The sequence below is a fragment of the Lepidothrix coronata genome, unplaced genomic scaffold (genome assembly GCF_001604755.1).
Source record: "Lepidothrix coronata isolate B3197 unplaced genomic scaffold, Lepidothrix_coronata-1.0 Scaffold149, whole genome shotgun sequence".
Lineage (NCBI taxonomy): Eukaryota > Metazoa > Chordata > Aves > Passeriformes > Pipridae > Lepidothrix > Lepidothrix coronata.
The window spans coordinates 244,219-263,202 of record NW_016690329.1 but is presented as its reverse complement, the minus strand read 5'-3'; the positions used below and the strand labels follow the sequence as shown (position 1 = coordinate 263,202).

Sequence of the window (18,984 nt, the reverse complement as noted above, 5' to 3'; positions counted from 1 at the left end):
CAGTTCAAACACACAGGCTGGGCAGGCTCCCTGGGGACAAAACATCAATACTGGTGCAGTGTTGAAGAGCATACAGTTGGGGCAACAGCATTTGCTTATTGCAAAGCTCTGCCAAAGCAGTGATTTCAGCTCTGAGGTGTAAAGGACAAAACCTTTTTGCCAGTGTGGCTGAGGTGAACCAGCACTCTATTTCCTCTACCCAAGGTATCAGTTTTGAAAATCTTTTGCTTGTATTAAAAAAAAAAAAGGTCAACAAATGGTGGACCTGAAAGTTTATCTCCCCCAGATCAGTTTAAAGTAGGGATGCACATTCAGACATGGACCAAACACATATCATGGACTTTAAAGAAAAGTTTTATAAGGGATACTCAAGTTTGGATTAAAGAGAAAGAGAGAGAGAGAGAGATGGACAAGACAAAAGAGAAATGGAGACTCATGCCTGCTTTCAGTTTGCCAGTATAAAGCAAAAGGCCTAATTTTTATATATTTAGCCCTACCACATTTTGGAAAGAAGGAAGAAGAGGGGTTTTTTCCTGACTGGTGCTTGGCCAGTATCTGCAGGGACAGAGGAGGCACACACAGCTCACATGCACAGCACTGACACAGCACTTGGAGATGAGCTGAAGCCAAGAAGAAAGTGAAGACAAACTGAAAGTGCTGACCATCAAATAATAAACAGCAAACTAAGATATGCAGGTGGCTGCATTTGTGCTCATTAAGCAAAATCTCTGAGAATGTGGATCAATTATATTTAAAAGAAGAGACCATGTGAATCCTTAGTTTACATGGAGAAGTTGTGTAAGCATGCAGTGAAAACATACAGGTCTTAAGAGTGCTGAACCCATAGCAAACCAAAGGGTTCTGATGGGACAGACATTAAGCAATTCCTGATGGGAGAAAAGAGAGGAACAAGTGATGTACAAGATTGTGGCTTACGCTTTATGAATAGACTTGAGAAAAGCCTGAATGAGAAGCAAAGCAGACAGCAAAATAAGTCTCAATTCTCAGTGTAAAGAGCAAATGCTTCAAAGGAATTGGAAAGATGTGTTCCAAATCCACAGCTGGATCACCTTGCCACCCTGCTAGGAGGAGTCACAGCACTGTAGCAAGTCTAAGCTGACTAATAACCAGAACTGGGAGTTTTCTGAGGTCTGTGTAAAAAAACAAGTGCCAGGACAAATCCAAAGAATTACATCTATTTCAATCTATATATGAAGTTCTCTTTGCATATTGAGCATCAGTTTGCAGAGTTTACTACAGCTACACAAGTGCCCAACCAGTGCATCCAGTTGGTTCCTACCTGAGCATCCAATTCCCTTGTGCTGGAACGCCCCCAGCTCATGCATGGCTGCCCCATCAGCTCATGCACTGACACCCAATTAATTTACACAGAGCCCCCAATTAATGTCCACCCACTGACAGACACCTGTGGCCCGGGGGCGATCCTCAGGGAAGCAGTGAGAGCCTGGAGCAGGGGGGATGAGTGGGAGGGAGCAGGAGGAGTGTCACACAGAAGGCCCTGCACACACAACCCCAATCTCCCGCATCACCCGGTACCGCACCAAAGGAATGGGGATAATGGGGTGCAGCCTGCAGCAAAAACAGGGCAGGCAGAGACTAGGAAGGGGGAAGGAGAGAGGTTCAGCTTATGCAGAGAATGGGAAAGGGGAAAAAAAGCATTTACTTAAACAGTTGTTTAATTCTTCATGTTTTCTCTTTTGTCAAAACCCAGAATCAGTGATCAGAAGTTTGTGTTAATTGGCAATAACTTCAATCAAGTGAAAATTACCCAAGTTGAGACTGTATTGTCTGTGACAGCACATACATAGTCAGAATTGAGGCAGGGACTCAGGCACTGAACCACAAGGGGAAAAGCACCCTAAGGAATCAATTGATGTTATCAAGTAATCTGCCTTGGAGATTAAAGAACACAGAGCAATAAAGTGTTGTAATGAAAAAAGCTTTTTAGTCAGAAATGGGGGTCACAAAGAAAACACACACATTAATGTCAGCACATAATTGCTCTATATGGGCAAAATCAGATGCCTCTAAAAAGATTACTGGTAAATTCTGTACTAGAGGATTTTTCTCCCATCATGCATGACTTTATCTGTAATCAAGAGGGAGACAAATACAAAAAGCAAGCTTCAGAAACTGCAAAACAAGTGGGAAAGAGTAAAGATCTTGTCTTATTCCAGTTCTCTTTATATGTGTACACAGTCACCTCCTGGGATCTGAAAGGTGCAGGTGTGTCCCCTGCCAATTCAGCCACTAATTTCAAACCCCCCTGTACAGCTTCCCAGCAATGGAGAGCTTCTTCCATCCTAGAAAACTCCCCACCCTACCAAGATGGAGCTTTATCTCCTCAGTGCCACTTAAATGGTGTCAATTTAAGGTATCAAAAAAAGGTTTGCCTGTAGGTAGCCAACCTGAATCCAAAGGATAATTCCTCTAGTATGAAGGAACATTTCTTTAAAGACATTCAGAAAGACTGGCCTGGCTACAGTGAAATAGAGAGGAGGAGTTTGGAGATAATACTTTCTAGGTAAGTTCAGGCTGTAGGGGAGGGACAAGAGCCATTTCAGAAAACTTCAGGGAAATGAAGGTCTCCCTTCCCTCTAAGGAAAGAACTAGGACAAACAGATTTTTCTGGCTTGTAATGTGAAATGCTGGGTCGTCCTTACAGAAAATCAGTCTTCTCTCAGAATGCCCCCAGCACCAGCCATTTGCAATGGGGCTGATCCCAGCCACGGTTTTAGCAGAAAGGGCTGTTAAAAACCTGATGTTCTGACCCTGTGTTGGCTGGCTCCGACTTTTGCAAATCCCTGCCAAAAAAGTTGTTCACGTCTCAGACTCCACCTGTTTGAGCTGTCTGGGAAAACACAGCAGTGTGAGCCATGTCCCAGAGGGAGCCTTTGAGCACGTGCTCCTTTTGTTGCCTACTGACAGGTTTGACTGCAGATTTATTTAAAATGGAAGATTAGTTCCTCTAAGATTATATATGTTACTATTGAACACTTGCTTGTTTATTTAAAACTTAAGGCTATTTGAGATTATATGTTAGTGTTCTGTTCTTTCATTGAAAAAGTTCCAGAATGGTAATGCCTTGTGTTGTTGTTGTTGTTACTTATCTCATATTTGAAGCTGCCTTTTTCTGGTCCTTTCTTTTCTTGAATACTTAAGCTCCCACTTACTGACATTCCCCCTCACCCCAGCCCCCTTTTTGCCTCCAGAAGGCTTTGAACAGAAAGGGCACTGGAAGTTCAGCTCTGCACATGCTGAACTGGCAGAAAGGTGGCCCGTGTGTCACTCTTGGCACAGGTGAAGCAAGGACAAACCTTTGGAGCCGTCTGGGTCCCAAGGGATGCATCGGGCATCCCGGCATCGGGCCCCTGTCGTGAGAAGCCCGATCCCCAGCGGAGCACTCCCGAGTGGGATCCAGGGGGCTCTCCTGAGCCAGGGAAAGCCCGGGCGAGCAGAGACGAGGGCCCGGGCACACCCTGAGCGAGTCGCTGCCGGCGCACAGGGACACCAGGGACCACTGACTGCCGAGTTTGCTGTGCTTTTGGCACAGCCAGGCCCGCGTCAGGGCCCCCCTTTGTGATGCATGGGGTGCGGGCACTGTGACCTCGCTGGTGACGGTGGCTCAGAGAGCTCTAGCGTCACAAAGGGGGCCCGCCCGGATCCACTATAAAAGCAGCCCGCGATGCCCGGGGGAGGCAGAAGAAAGAAGGAGAGAAAGAGAGAAGGAGAAAAAGGAAGGAAGGAAGGAGGAAGGAAGGAAGGAAGGAAAAGAGAAGGAAGGAAGGAGGAAGGAAGGAAGGAAGGCAAAGAAAGGAGGAAGGAAGGAAGGAAGGAAGGAGGTTTTTTTTATGTCACAAAGAAAAGAATTAACAAAGAATTCAGTATACATGCTGCAAAGTCCCTACCGGGGAAAAAGATACTAAAAAAGTATCTTTTTCAGTGTGGACTTAATTAGCACAGAAAGCAAGAAATTAACAACCAGTAAGAGGTAGGATACTCACTAATGAAAGAGAATGATGTAATTAAGGACCAATGAACACTAACGCCTTTTGTCTGTCAAAAATGTATAAATAGGTGAAAAAGTGGTGTCTGTATGGGGGCAGGATTTTGGTTGGCCACATACACACCCCAGCGCTCTGAATAAAAGCAATACCTTGCTTTCTAACACTAAAAACACGGCGTCAGAGAGTTTTATTTACCCCAACAATTTCAGAGGATTTGGCAACAAGGATGTTGAAGATCCCTGTGAGGTCTCCCCTGAGTCCTCCAGGCTGAACAGACCAAGTCCCCTCAGCTGCAATTCTCATGACAGGTCTTGTAAGTCTTGCCAGGGGTTCCATATCAGGAACTGGTTTCTGTGCTTCAATATTTTGCAGTATTCACAAGTGCCCTTGGGACAGTCACTAATGGAGCACCCAAGAGGTCAATACTGGGGACAAAACACCATTTAATGTCCTTGTGAATGATACTGGAAAATATTCCTGCCTATTCCTGAATATTATACCATTGTTTAGTGGTGGAGGTTTTGTTTTAAATTCTCTTTTGATCATTCTTCATATCAACTTAAGCTATCCTGTAAACTGAGGCAGGAGGAAAGAAGTTGAAATCAGAAAATTTTATGGTCTTAAGCTGTGCCAGGGTAGGTTTAGGTTAGATATTAGGACAAAATTCTTTACAGAAAGGGTAATCAGCCATTGGAACGGGCTGCCCAGGGAGTGGTGGATTCTCCATCTCTGGAGGTTTTTAAGATGAGACTGGATGTGGCACTTAGTGCCGTGGTCTGGTAACCATGGGGCGGTGTTGGATCAAGGGTTGGACTTGACGATCTTGGAGGTCCCTTCCAACCCAGCTGATTCTATGATTCTATGAATTAACCAAAAAATGTGAAGGGAAGAAGAAGAAAAGACAGACACCTGGCTCTGTCACCTCAACATCATCTTGTTTTTGCAGCCAGTATACCAACAAAAGCTGAGGACATCAAAGAGAAAATGGAGTGGGCACTGCATGATCAATTTGCAAGGACTATGTTTGCCAGTTCTGTTCTGAGCACACAAATTGTTGCCAGATAAGGAATCTGAAAACTGGGATTTTGGAACTTTACCTGCTGACTCAGTATCAGCAGGAATTCCGATCATTTGAGGTTTAACCTCCATGTCCCCGTCCCTCGTGACATCTGTGTGGATCACTTGTGGCTTTGATATTATCAGTAATAGCAAGTGCAGATATTGGAAATGCTTCAGCAATGGCATCCCAGAAAATCCTGTCAATAATTCTGTATTCAGTAAAGGGTGGGTAATACGGAGAAACACTTTAGAGCACTATTTAGCACCCAAAGCAGCTCCAGAGGAACAGCAAACAACTGCCACCCATTGGAGTGATGGCTGTCTTGTGGTGACGGCCCTCTGTGATGTCATGTGACATCAAAGCAAATTAAGCTTCCTTTTAGATAGCAACACTGAACAGTTGCCCTGACCCCAGAATGGTTGACAGTGCTACCATCTGTTCACTGTCAATGTGTCTCCTGCATCCCCAGAATTCATCTCCTAAAATAAACCACTTTTATCACAAAATAATCTTGATCCTGCCATTTCTCAACTTTCACACTCATTTACAACTTTTATTTTTCTTTTAATATCCTCTTCCTTGGAATAAAACAGTTACCTATAGCCCTTGGAGTTGGTCAGAGGCATGGTAAGGCTATTTATTCCCACTGAGAGCAACATGGCCCAGCCTGGATGGAAGCAGGTTAAATGATAACACCTCCCTGTACCTCTAGATCTTAAAATAAATAGATTTTATTTATTTAAATAAAGCAGTAACTTTTTCCAAATATTATTTGGTTTCCCTTGGCCTCTCTTGCTTTTTGGATTGTTGCTGTGAAGTGGGGTTTGTTTGGTTGGTTTGTTTTAATGTGCTATGATAATAAATAAATATATCATAGCATATAAAACGGAACCTTCTACAGCTTGTCTTACACATGCAATGCTGTGTCGTGATTAATCATATTTACATTTTCAAAACAGCAACTGGAAACAAAAGGTGATTACAAGATGGCATTTAAGGGATTCATGGATGCTACACGAGAATATATGCACATGGAGATACTGGTTAAACTGCATATGAAAAAAACAAAAGTGAATTCAGTTTAAAAATTAGCTACATCGTGGATCATCTTGCACAGTAACCACTGTCAGTCCTCTCTCTGAGACCATTCACAGCACACAGAATTCAAAGGACGTGCACTTTGTATATAATATCAGAATAATTTCTGTTATTAAGCACTGTAGTGAAAAGCATTACCCCGGTGGGCTGAGTCCCAGGCAGCTCCATCACCACCTCTCACTGAAATACCACCAGCTTGTTTCAGAAAGACTGAGGCAAAGCAGAAAATCCACATGAAGTGCAGTGGTAATTAATTATGTAGTTCATTTCTCCTCATTCACAAGTATGGGATATGGAAAAGTCCACCTCTAAGCTGAGCTAAAGAAAAGCTAAGGCAGAGTGCAAGTGAAGCAGAAAGATTTATACACAACTTTTTTCACTAACTTATTTCAGTTCTGAGTGTGAAATGACTCAGAAGAAAGAAAATGGCTTTATGGTCAGGCATCTGTGCCATGAACAGCACTCAGATCAGTCAAGGCAGCAAGTACCATCCCCAGTAATGCCATCAGGAGAATCCCAGTAACTTACAAACTCCTCCTTGGTACTGGCTCCTCGTGAAGCACCTCCCACCCCGTGCATGTCATACTGACAAAGATAATACCAGTTAAAACAAAAGGTAAGATGTGCTTGTCTACATTGCATTTGCAACGATAATGACTTGAAAACAACACAAAGGAAACCCAAACAAAATTCTTCCATTAGTTGGGGCCTTACTATCTCCAGCCTCAGTCTCATTTGCTGATACCGCCCAACTTTTCATAAACCCCTTCTATCATTATTAGCTCTCATTTAAATAATTATTGGGCAGAAGAAAAAACCTGCTCAACCATGGCTCTCTAATCTGGTAATTAAATCCACCTGTAAGATGCTGAACAATTTGTGTCTGTGACTATTAATGCACTCAAGTATTTTACACTGGTGGTGTAACACCACCTGGAGAGACCGAGGGATACAGCTGGAAATTCAGCCATGCTTTGATAAGGAAAATCCACCCAAGCTGTTCCACAGACAGAGGTCCTGAATGAGGCAGATGTCCCACTCCCTGACTGTTAAACACGGGGTATATTCTCCCATCACCATTTACTTCTGGAGTATTCTGGCTGTTTGACTTATTTTGACATGCTTTTTCGTTAACTCCACCCAAATGACTGACAGAAGAGTTTACATTGACCAAATCCATGAATGACTGTTTAGACAAACACTGCAGGAACCTGCTGGATCATTTCACCCAGCACTTTGCTGTCGAAGACAAGCATCATTCAACCTCTAATTGATGCACCAAAGGCCATTTTAGGATTTAGGCTCACTTTGATTTAGTTGGCTTGGCAACTCCAGTGTTAGCCAAAAAAAGCAGTCTGTGTGTATGGACAGTGCCTGGTATGGGTCGCTCACCCTGTCCCTGCTCAGGTGACACAGGGACTATCCCTCTTATGGCAAGAGCCTTAGCCAGGTATTTTCCTATCTTTATAGCTGGGATTGCATCCTGTTGCATTCTGCCTCTGTCATCATCCACCCCGATCTCATATCTCTGTTGTGTGCTTAGTCCTGCAGAGAAAATTTTGGATTTTATCCAAATGACGAAAAAAGTGCATGTTCAGATTACCTGAAGCTGATAACCTTTCTATTGGAAAGTTCCCATCTGGCCAGAAATACTGCAAATGTGTTTTTCGGGGATGCGGTTCCTTTGCGAATGAGCCAACATTATACTCCAGAAACAAAAATGTAAAACTTCTTCACATCCTCCTGAACAAGAAATGAGCTCTCATTCCAAATTACACACATAAATACAACAGTGGTTAAACTTGTCTTTGGGAAACTGTCCAAAAATGGACAGTTTAAATGTCAATGCATTTTCACTCCCTTGGAAATGAAAATACCTTATTTAATGATACAGCAGAGAGATCTGTGAAATCACTATACAAATAATCTAGAATTTGATGGCAAAGTTTTCTGCCAAGTGACTCAATATATTGACATTATGTGTTCCACAGTATGTGGGTCATTATGACAAAATATCATACTATTATTTTTCTTTAATGATTCCTTAATTATCTCTCAAAGCTTTATATTTTATGAACATAATAATGCAAATGTATACTTTTTTCAATATACCTCTATATTTTACATTATATATTATTACAGTATATCATATCATGTTGTACTACCTTTGAGCAAAACGATTTCCTAAGCTAAGATCTAATTCTGTGCTGCAACAGGAATGCTTGTCTGTCCTTTGGAAGGGAAGATTAATACTGGTTTTAAAACAAAATGTTTTTAGAACAGCCCCTCTTCAAATGAAAAAGCATGCTCACTCACAATATTGCTGACATGGTAATACACGGTTGATGATGAAAAATAACTGGTTAATTCAGTTCTTTGTGCCTAGTAAGCAGTCCTGTCAACACAATGAAGTTCTGAGGCAATTGTTAGAGGACTTAGTAAGATTGGTTATGAAATGCAACTACAGAATTAGCAAATAAAAGAACAAACAGTAATGGACAATAAATAGCACTAGAACACAGGTAATCTCGCTGAGCTTTTTACCCCTGTTGGTCAGTTCTGTATTTTAGGCAATATTTTTGTAATTAATTGTACTTTTTGTTATTGCACATTTTCATTTTATATGAATGGAGCCTGATTTGGCTGCTTAGTCCACAGAAAACAAATGTATTGATCATTGGCACAACTGGGCAATTCTTCCTTAAAATTAACACATCTACGCTGCTTCACACATGCTATCTGGGTTCAGAACCAGAAAGGGAGGAGAGAGATTTCAAAAGAAACCCTTAGGTAGAAAAGGTTGTTTTAGAATCCTACCAGACTGATCGAAGGCGACCTGGTTGGCAGGATGTGGGCCCGCGTCGATGGATAAAACAGGGACCAACTTCCGCATGTCCCAGAGCTTCAGCACACCGGAGGAGTCACAGGAAGCGACTGTATCCCCCTGTCAACGATGGAAACAAAATCAAGGCATTGCTTTTGTACTTCTGCCAAGAAGAAAGCCTACAACACAGGGCTGGACACCCACTGATGCCACATCAGCTGTAAGTACTGAAAGTTATTATATACAAGGTTATCACAGCCTCTTTTCTGCTCCATTGCCTTGAATAGCAACAACCACAACATGACTCCTGAAGAGACCAGTTCAAGAGAAACTATAAGTAAAAAAAGAGAAAAGAGGTCATCTTGAATTCTGATACCAGTGTCCCCTAAGAACATGTCTTATGATTCCCTTTCTTCTCACAGGAATGGCCCTTTAGGCCTGCTTTTAAATTTGTGTACTCGTGTTTTCCATGTGAAGCACAAGATGGGAGCAGAACAGACAGCCCTTCCCTGCTGCCCTTCCATAGCCACACTAAGGGCAGGTCAGTCATTCCAGGGAGCCAGAAGCACACAAGGACTACGCAAGGAAAGACAGCAGGGCCGTGTTCCCCATGTCTCTGTTCAATATTAATTAAAACAAAACCCAACCATCCAAAACCCCTTAAAGATGTATTTTGAATATGTAGCATATGAACAAATGCAAAAGTCAAAGAAGGTAGGGTAAAGGATGCCCAAACATAACTTTGTCTAGCTAATTCCTGCCACCATAACAGAAAGAACGCCCAGCTACCCACTTAGAAACATTTACTTTTCATTTTAACCTCCTAAATAAAGATTCGACATCCCCAAAGCAGCTCAGCTGGTGTGCACTCACAGTTATCAAAGTCAATGTCTTTTCCAATTTTTGCAAGAGTGTAAGATTAGATTAAAGGATATTGTTTGGAAAGAGAATCACAACAGTATGGAACTGAGAATCAGATGAAATATGGGACAGTTACCGCATCCGTGATTTATTTTTTTTTATTCAGCTATTTTTTACATCTTTTACATAAATAATACCTGCAAGAAATGTGTGGAGTTTTCTAGCAAACAGAGGACTTAAGATCTTAAAATATCCATCAACTTCTCAAGTAGAAAGTAATGGTCTGCAAAACACTATCCTGGTGTAAGTATAATGAAATCTTTAGGTTCATTTGGAGGAGATGTAAATATCAAAACTCCATTCTGGCTTGTTACAGACTAATTCAGAGGTAACACTGAGAAACAAAGTACTCATTGCTTGGAGAATTCAGCAGCCTGCAAGGTGTGCTCTCAGCACTTGCTGTTTTGCAAAAAAAGCTCAGTAACTATAATTACACCCCATGCCAAGGTAGTGGTGCTGAGCATCACAGCTCTGTTTAACTATCTCACCAGCTGTACCCATCTAATTCCCCCTCCTTTCACCTGCCTGCTTCCACTAAGTTCAGCCTATACAAAGGATGAGGTCAAGAATGCCCTTGGGGAAACAAACAACAAAAAAACCCCAAAATACAACAACTACGCTCCAAATTTTTGCATGGCTTGAACTGGATCTCAAGAGAGCAAACTTTTAACAAGAGAAAAAAAAAGCACCATCATGGATATGCAACTGGAAGAGTGGTCAAATCAACTGCCTTCCTCTTACAAGCAATGCTTCCAGAGACTACTCACAGTCCCTTACTCTTATAGCAATATTTTCATACCCTTGCTGCGATAAATGTAGTAAATTCCACATTAGCAGCAGTTCCCCCATCCACCTTGTGCCACTGATCTAGAACCTGCCTGTCCTTGCATTTATAAAGCTTTCAGCCCATAAATATAAAATGGGTATAAAAGTACTTGTTTACATGCAATCTCTATCCTTTTGGTTAAATACAAGTGGGTTTTTGCAGAAAAACTCCTCCCTTCTTCCCTGTCCCTGATGCATTACAATTAGTGTGTCATTCACATCCCCTGTTTTCTGGGCTAAACACCTGAAGCTCTTCCTTCTCTCTTCCCCACCCTTTCCAGATAGCATGGAGTCTGGATTAACTATGCATGTACCCACTGCTGATGTTTATAACGCGACTCCTGCAAACCTGATCACCAATTTTGGAATTATCTGACTTTCAGAGAGGTTAAAGATGCCCACTTTCACAGAGGTGTCAGTAGAGATGGCACACAGCAGTAATTCCAAACTGGGAGCTCGGGACACACACGATCCAGGGAGATCTATCTCTCTTTTCCTTAGGTCATGACCTATCCTGCCAGTAAAGGGAAGAGGAGCTGAGTCTGTGTGCAGAAAGATCCCTCCATTCCCCAGAGTATGTTTCTGGACCAACTCTCCACACCTCCCCATCCTCTCTTTTCACTTTCTTCTGCAAAGATTATGTCTGTCACCATCAACGGTCCACTAAGGAAATCACCAGTAACCCTTATACCCATTATTTCATATGGTCTAATGTGACTTGGGCATATTCTTGCATTTACTCCTGATTTTTTTCTATCCATAGAGGCATTTTAACAAATACCTTGGCGGGGGATGGTGTGTGTTTTGGTTTGGTTTCAAACTTGTCTTGTATGTGTCTTCAAACCTGTTTTGTATGTATCCACTGCACTTCAGTTCAATAAATGCTGCTTAATTACAGTGTTGGTAGCTCAGCAATTTTGACCTAGATCAATGGAGAGCCCACCCGGGTAAGACTGCACATAATCTACTCAGGGTAGTTACAGAAGACACTCCAGTGGGTGCTCTGTGACTCCTCCTTTTGTCATCAACAGTTGTGCCCATGGATTTTCAATATGACATTTCTCTCTTAAGTAACAGCACAGTCCAGCTAATAGATCATAACAGCCCTGAGAATCTTCCCTGGAACAGATATTATGCAAACATTGATCAGAGACAGTCCCTGCTCCAAAGTGACTGCAACTGCAGCACTGGCTCTGACCTTCTCACTGGCTCCAACTGGGGATCGTTACTAGTGGCATAATTATGAGGAAAACAATCTGATTTACTTTTATTACAGGGCCTTCCTTCTATTAATTAATCTTGCTGCAGTAGCTGGCACACCACAAGAGAATATCCATACCTCACGCTCTTTCAATCCTGCCATCCTATTGTCTGCCATGTTTATTTTCTCCCACTTTTACTACACATCCCTAAGGTAAACAAACCTCCCCTCCTGCAGGATTTTCCACAATCCAGTCATTTGTAGGTTCCAGGTACACTGGACCATCCTAACTGATAATTTAGGCTCTCTTTCCCAAGGGGATTTGTGGCCTCACCAGAAAGGATGAGCCCCCTGGCCCTTGCAGGTACTGTTTGAACAGATGCAGTGCTGGAGAACCCGGGCCTGGGAGCACCATCCCAGTGTGACAGGTACTGTGTAAACAAGCTAGAGAAGATGGTCCTGCTCCAAAGGGCTCACACACTATCTTAGTGGCACAGATTAATCAGCTCTTGCTGTCAAAAGTCTGCAGGCTTTTTAACAATTTCCTCTGGGATGCCTGGTATAAACAAACTGTGCGTAAAATGCAACACCCAGCAGCACAGTTTGCCTGATTTCTGTGAAAAGACAGCACACCTCACATGCCAACAGATGTAAGGAAACAGGGTTCTGGTGGTAACATCTCAATGTGTGCAGATAGGTATTTGATAAGCCTCAACATACTCTGTCCACAGGCTTATTACTAAATGCATTAATTATTACTGATCCCAAGGCAAATGCTACACTAAAAACATCCCATAATGATTTTGTTAGTGAGCTGGCTATTACACTTCACCACTTCTTTGCTTAATGCCAGCTCTATTCCATACTTTATCTAAGTCAAGTGAGCTGGAGATGTGGGATAACAACTTCTCAATAGGAAGAAAAAAACCAGCAATGTAACCAAGCTGAAAGATTATTTGGAGCTACATGCCATTCAAAGAAAATGAAAAGGATAAGTCATATGTTAAATGAACTCATTTCCATCTGGCCATGGGCCATTTTCAAAAGCTTTAAGGCAGAATCACTTTGAATTCTCCTATGAGCTTTTGGCTTTTTCAACCCTGTTAGTTATTCTTCTAGTTATCCATGGAAGAGCCCTCTGCCTTGGTCATGGTTTTCTTGTTCTTGTTTCTTGCCGCACTCTTTTTTATGATGTCTTTTTGATGCCATATTTTACTGAACAGCAGGGTGGACCATAAGGGCTTGACTGATTTCCTACATGCAAAAGGAGGAGAGAATGAGCTGCAAGGAGAGTATGTGCAGAAGCAGATTCCTGTTGTACTGATTTTCATTTACACCACATTTGCTGCAGCTGCAGCCCGGCTCCATTACCTCCTCTAATCACAGAGCCTGTAGAACGATTCCATAAAACTGGTCAGACTTGCTGCCTAGTCTATAGAATCAACTCGGTACTGTTTTGTGTGTGCACACTGAAGTAATTAAAGAATTTATACAAGGATTCAATTAGTTTGCATTCACTGCTGGCTCTGTTCCAGGCTCTACTTAAAGGACTTTGCAAGTCCTTTAATTGCCTTCACAGTTCCACCCTCCACTCTTTACCTTCCTGCCAACTTAATGAACATCTTCATACTCCAGAAGATCTCCCATTAAAATGGGCATGCTCAGATCCATATACATCACAATCCCAGTCTTAACTGGCACTTGCAAACAAAACAAGTAATTGTAACATGGGGTATTAACAGATTTATATAATTTCTGGGAAGTTTTAAAAATCCCTTTCCTTCTTCCCCTTTTTTTTAAATATACATTTTTTCTTCTGAATATTAATAATGATGAATAGTGGGACTAATCATCAGGTATGCTTTAGGTATGCATTCCCTGAAAACTGCTGTTTCACACCAGCGAGAAGGATAAAAATCTGGATAATTATGTCCCTTGCTTATAAACACCCCTCTGGATTTATTGCTGAAAGATCAATAATACATGAACCACATCAATTTGCTTTATCTAATTTGGACTGCAGTAAACTCCTCCCAGGAGTATCCTCTTCAAAGTTTATTTCTGAAGGCAGGTCAGTTGTTGTTTCATCACCTTGTGCAAATATTTTTAAAAAGGCAAAATAGTGAGTGAACAGCAATTAATTTTCACTATGACAAGTTCTGATTTGCGAGTCCTTTGTTTTCAAAACAGCTGCAGCCATATGAAGTGTATTTTAAGGGACTCTTTTGATGACTACACTGACATTTTCATCAACACCAGCAGCAAAAGATCCAAGTTCTAGGCCCCTTGCCAGCTAGAAAGAAGCTTGATAATTATTTCCCCTTTCCATTACTATTGGGAATCTGGTTGACCTCTGGCTGATGAGCTTGTTACTGGTCTCACCAGTCTTGTTCCCAGTAAAAGGAGTTTGTTCTGTGTACACAAAGCTGGTGGAACCTCCACACCATTAAGTGCCAGCAGACAAACTGGCCACAGGAGGAACAGCTTCAGCTGCCTCAAACTGAGAGACTCCAATAATCTGAATTTCTAAGGTGCTCCCTGTGGGACACATCCTATAACACTTAACTGTACCCCCATTTTATATGCGTTATAGGGAGTATTTTTAAGAGGAGTCACTACCTCCCACATTTACAGCCTGAAGCACATCAGAAACCTGGAAAGAGTTATTACTTCAGGCCTTGTTGTAATGCAAAAACCAAATAACACTCAGAAAAAATACCAGGGGGCACACAGGCAAGGCAGACAGAGTCCCATTCCTATGCCACCCCATCCCACAGGGCAGAATTGGGCTTTCTGAGCAGCAGTGAACAAGGGCAGAGGGATCCCATGACAATCCAAGCAGAGGTGGGTGAATGTGCTGTGGTGGTTACATGGAAAAAGATTTTAATGTCCAATTAAGCCAAATGAATTATGCAAAATATGATAAAGATGGAGGAAAAATGCAGATGCAGTCCATTATTAGACTAATGACTAATCAATCACCACCCATTTTTGAAATATCATGCTTAAATCATCCCAGCTTCAAATGAAAATAGCATCTTCTTAGAAAGCCATGGAATTACTTAGCCTGGCAAAAATACAGAGCTACACTGATTACCACTTTGAAAGTGCAGTGGTCTATTTTTAATAATTATTTTCATCAAGAGTGGGGGAAAGGGGTGATTAAGGGTAATTAACAGGCAAGGCCAGTGTTTTCCCATCTGCTTTCTTCCTAGCTTTGTCCTTTTATAGTTTCGACTTTTGCAGTGTGATCAAAGTTGCAAAGAACCATTTATGTTTCAAAGCAACTGAACTCCCAGAGCTCAAGCAACTGGGATCTGGTCCTCACTCCCAGGGGCATTTTTTTTCAGCTTTGAACAGAAGCAAACTGGTGAGACACCAGCTCTTCTGGGGCCAAAGAGAATCCAAGACATTGATGCAGAAAGAATCATGTCAGAGCTTCACTGGTGGTTCCTACAGAAGAGTCCTCCAACTGTATTAGCAGTTGTCAATGAACAGCTCCTGATTTTGCGCTCAGTAGAACTGGTACAACTTGCCCTAAAACGGTGGCTATTGTTGCTGTACAACAATAACTAACGTTGTGATGACTAATCTGTTGCAATCCCCTGCTATTATGGTTCAGTGCACAGGTTTTGACAGTGTACTGACTGTGTATGCTCTGGGCAAAAGCAGCCTCCTCCTCCCATCCAGCTCTGTGAGCATTTGTACAAACAGGCAGAACCGTATCTCTTATGAAAAAAACACTGCAGATTCAAAACAAGAAGAATCTGTTCCAAGCTCTCTCTTAATCCCATTTACACAGCAGTATCAGCACTTGCCCCACTAGCTCAAAGGAGACACCTTGGGATAATGCATGTTTTATGCCTGGGGGAAGCAGGGATCATTCTTATCCCAGCTCCAAATCTTGCTGGCTCTTTTTCCTTCAGGCACCCCAGCAGCTGCAGTTCATAATGAACATGGTAAGTCAAAACAGCCTTTACAAAGATACTGGAGGATTGTGTCAACACTTTCCTCTTTCACTTGATGCTGCTGCAGAGAACACAGACAGATGAATCACCCACTGTAATGAAGGTGAAAGAACGTGAGACCACCAGAAGTGCTGTAAAAAGGTAGTGTTTATCCCAATTAGCCACTCTAAATGATGGTCTCAGATTAAACACTTATCAATTACTGCTGCACACGCTGGGGCCTGACCAGGGTCAGCTGTAACACGAGGACTGCCTGCAGGTCCTTGGAAGCGTGCAGCAAGTCCTGCTGGGAAACACAAAGGAGGGAGACACACACGGGGAAGTGCTGACTGAGGGGCGAGTGCTGTTAATGCAAACAACCAAACAGAGCACAGGGATCAACCAGACAGGCCACAGGAGAGGTTTCAAGCAGAAGAGAAATTTATTTCAGGAGAGTAGAGGCACTGAGATGCCTCTTTATCATGATCAGTGACCAAAAGTCTATTTCTATTAGAAAGTGAGGAGAAGCAGATCTATTAGGAAGTGGAAAACGTGTGGATGAGATGCCTATGCTGATAAATAAACAGGTATGGGGGCCTTCACATACCCAAAAATTTTAAGATATCAAGACAGAATTTTTTTATGTCTTATCCTTATTTTCTCAGTGGTCATTTTGATCAAGATGAAGAGTATCCTAAAACAATATTATTTCAGGGTTATTAATTTTATCCTTTCGGATCACACGGAGACTCAAAAAAACACCCTTGTGTCCTCCAAAGGAGAAGCTCCATCAAAAGTAATCCATAGAAATAGCAAAACTTTGTTGCAGGAGAATTTCCAGCTTTACTAACTTTCAAAAATAATTGTGGATCATGGGTCTCTTGTTTGGGTACATGCTCTCTGCAGGTTTTCCTCTTGCTGTGTAAAAACGGAGGGAATCTCTCTTCCCTTTGTCACATCAAGTAGCAGGAAGTGCCGGTGGTGTGTTTGAGGAGCACAACACATGCCAGGTTTGCAGAAACCATTGCATAAATTTACATATGAAACCACCGCACTCCCTGCAGAGTTACTGCTCCCCGTAGTTGACATTGCACTTGAAACAGGGCTGCAAAGGGAGCAATAGCTTTTGCAGGGAGGTTTAAAATAATCAATTTTGTTTTCTCCTTTCTAACCATCAAAGAAGTGTCTTTGAATTCTGGGAGCGGTGCAGTGAGAGGAGATGAATGATAATTGCCATTCCTGGCTTTTCTCCGTATTTTTGAGAGATACCATGACTGAAGTAAAGTTAGGTGCCATCATTACCTGATTAGACACTCCTGAGAGCAATAAGCATAACAAATTCCTGGGCTATGCCATATTCATGCACAGGGATTTTATCATCATTCAGTTCCTTATAGTCTAAATAAGTACATTTGGAAAAACTGGATAGTATTCACCGCAGTAATGTTAAAATACAGATGTAATATATGCTTTCGTAAATTCATAAATTAGAATTAGTGGCAAGAGATCTATTGCTGAAACGTAAAACTGTTCATTTTAAAAAGCAGAACATCTAAGTCACTGAAAGAAAATGAGTGTCAGTAAAGCACATGGGCTTTTTTTAACGAGAAGCTACCAAAGGAACATGGTGAAATCATGGAATCATTAAGGTTGAAATAGTCCTCTAAGATCATCGAGTCCAACCTAATATTTGGCTCTTTATCTTGTCTTTGGGTGTTTATTAAGGGAAACTAAATGCATAAAGAAGAAATATCAACAATATATAAAATGTATTCACAGAAGCTTGCCCAATTCTGAACTCCAATAAGTGTATGAATCTTTCTCACAGTTTTAATGTATTCTAGGTGAAAGAATGATCAGTTCAACAAATCTCATCTCAATATTTCAAGAACTACTTCACAAAAAGCCAGCTAAATATCTGTGGTGGGTTGACCCTGGCTGGGTACCAGGTATCCCCCAAAACCACCCTATGATTCCCTTCCTCAGCTAGACAGGGCAGAGAAAAATACAACAAAAGACTTCTGGGTCAAGATAAGGACAGGGAGAGATCACTCACCAACCACTGTCACAGGTAAAGCAGACTAGGGGAAAAAATACATTTAATTTGTGTAGGAAACCAGAAGAAAGGTTTACAGGCTCAAAACAACCAGGTGGGAAGTGGGCAGTGGGGGCAAACAGGGTGAGCTCTGTGTACATGGGACAGCCACTGCTCCACCCCTACCCCCTTGAGCCCTCACAGGCCCCATAAGCCCTCACATCCCTTACATCCCTCACAGCTCTCAGAGACATCACAGTGACCATAACACTCACACAGCCCAGAGCCCTCACAGAGCCCAGAGCCCTCCCGAGAAGATTAGAGGAATGGTTGACAGGCTCAATACAACCAGGTGGGAAACGGGGCAAGCTCTGCATAGGTGGGACAGCCACTGCTCCATCACCTACCCCTTGAGCCTTAGTCAGCCTCTGGGCCATACTGAAATGGCAGCAGCTGAATGCATGTCCTGACCCAAAATAGCAGAGTGACTGCATGTCCCCACCCAAAATGGCAGAGAGACCACATGTCCTGACCCAAAATGGCAGAGTAACCACATGTCCTCACCCAAAATGGCAGAGTAACAGCATATCCTGACCCAAAATGGCAGAGTGACTGCATGTCCTCACCCAAAATGGCGGAGTGACCAAACGTCCTGACTCAAAGCAGCAGAGTGACCAAACGTCCTGACCCAAAATGGCGGAGCGACCGAACGTCCTGACCCAAAATGGCAGAGTGACCAAACGTCCTGCCCCAAAATGGTGGAGCGACCACATGTCCTGACTCAAAATGGCAGTGACAGCATGTCCTGACCCAAAAGTGTGGAGTGACAGCATGTCCTGACCCAAACTGGCAGTGACTGCATGTCCTCACCTAAAATGGCAGAGTGACCGAATGTCCTGACTCAAAATGGCAGTAACAGCATGTCCTGACCCAAAAGCATGGAGTGACTGCATGTCCTGACCCAAAATGGCGGAGCGACCGAATGTCCTGACTCAAAATGGCAGTAACAGCATGTCCTGACCCAAAAGCATGGAGTGACAGCATG

General features: G+C 42.5%; 1 protein-coding gene across 1 annotated transcript in view; it reads right to left on the bottom strand.

Annotated features, from left to right (window-relative positions):
- SPAG16 (sperm associated antigen 16) overlaps positions 1 to 18,984 on the bottom strand; it is a gene marked incomplete at its 5' end in the record, with an annotated part of 321,318 nt that overhangs the window by 95,599 nt on the left and 206,735 nt on the right. The window contains one exon of the mRNA XM_017828480.1: positions 9,004 to 9,130. Coding sequence (XP_017683969.1) covers positions 9,004 to 9,130 — 127 coding nt within the window. The remainder of the gene's footprint in view (positions 1 to 9,003; positions 9,131 to 18,984) is intronic.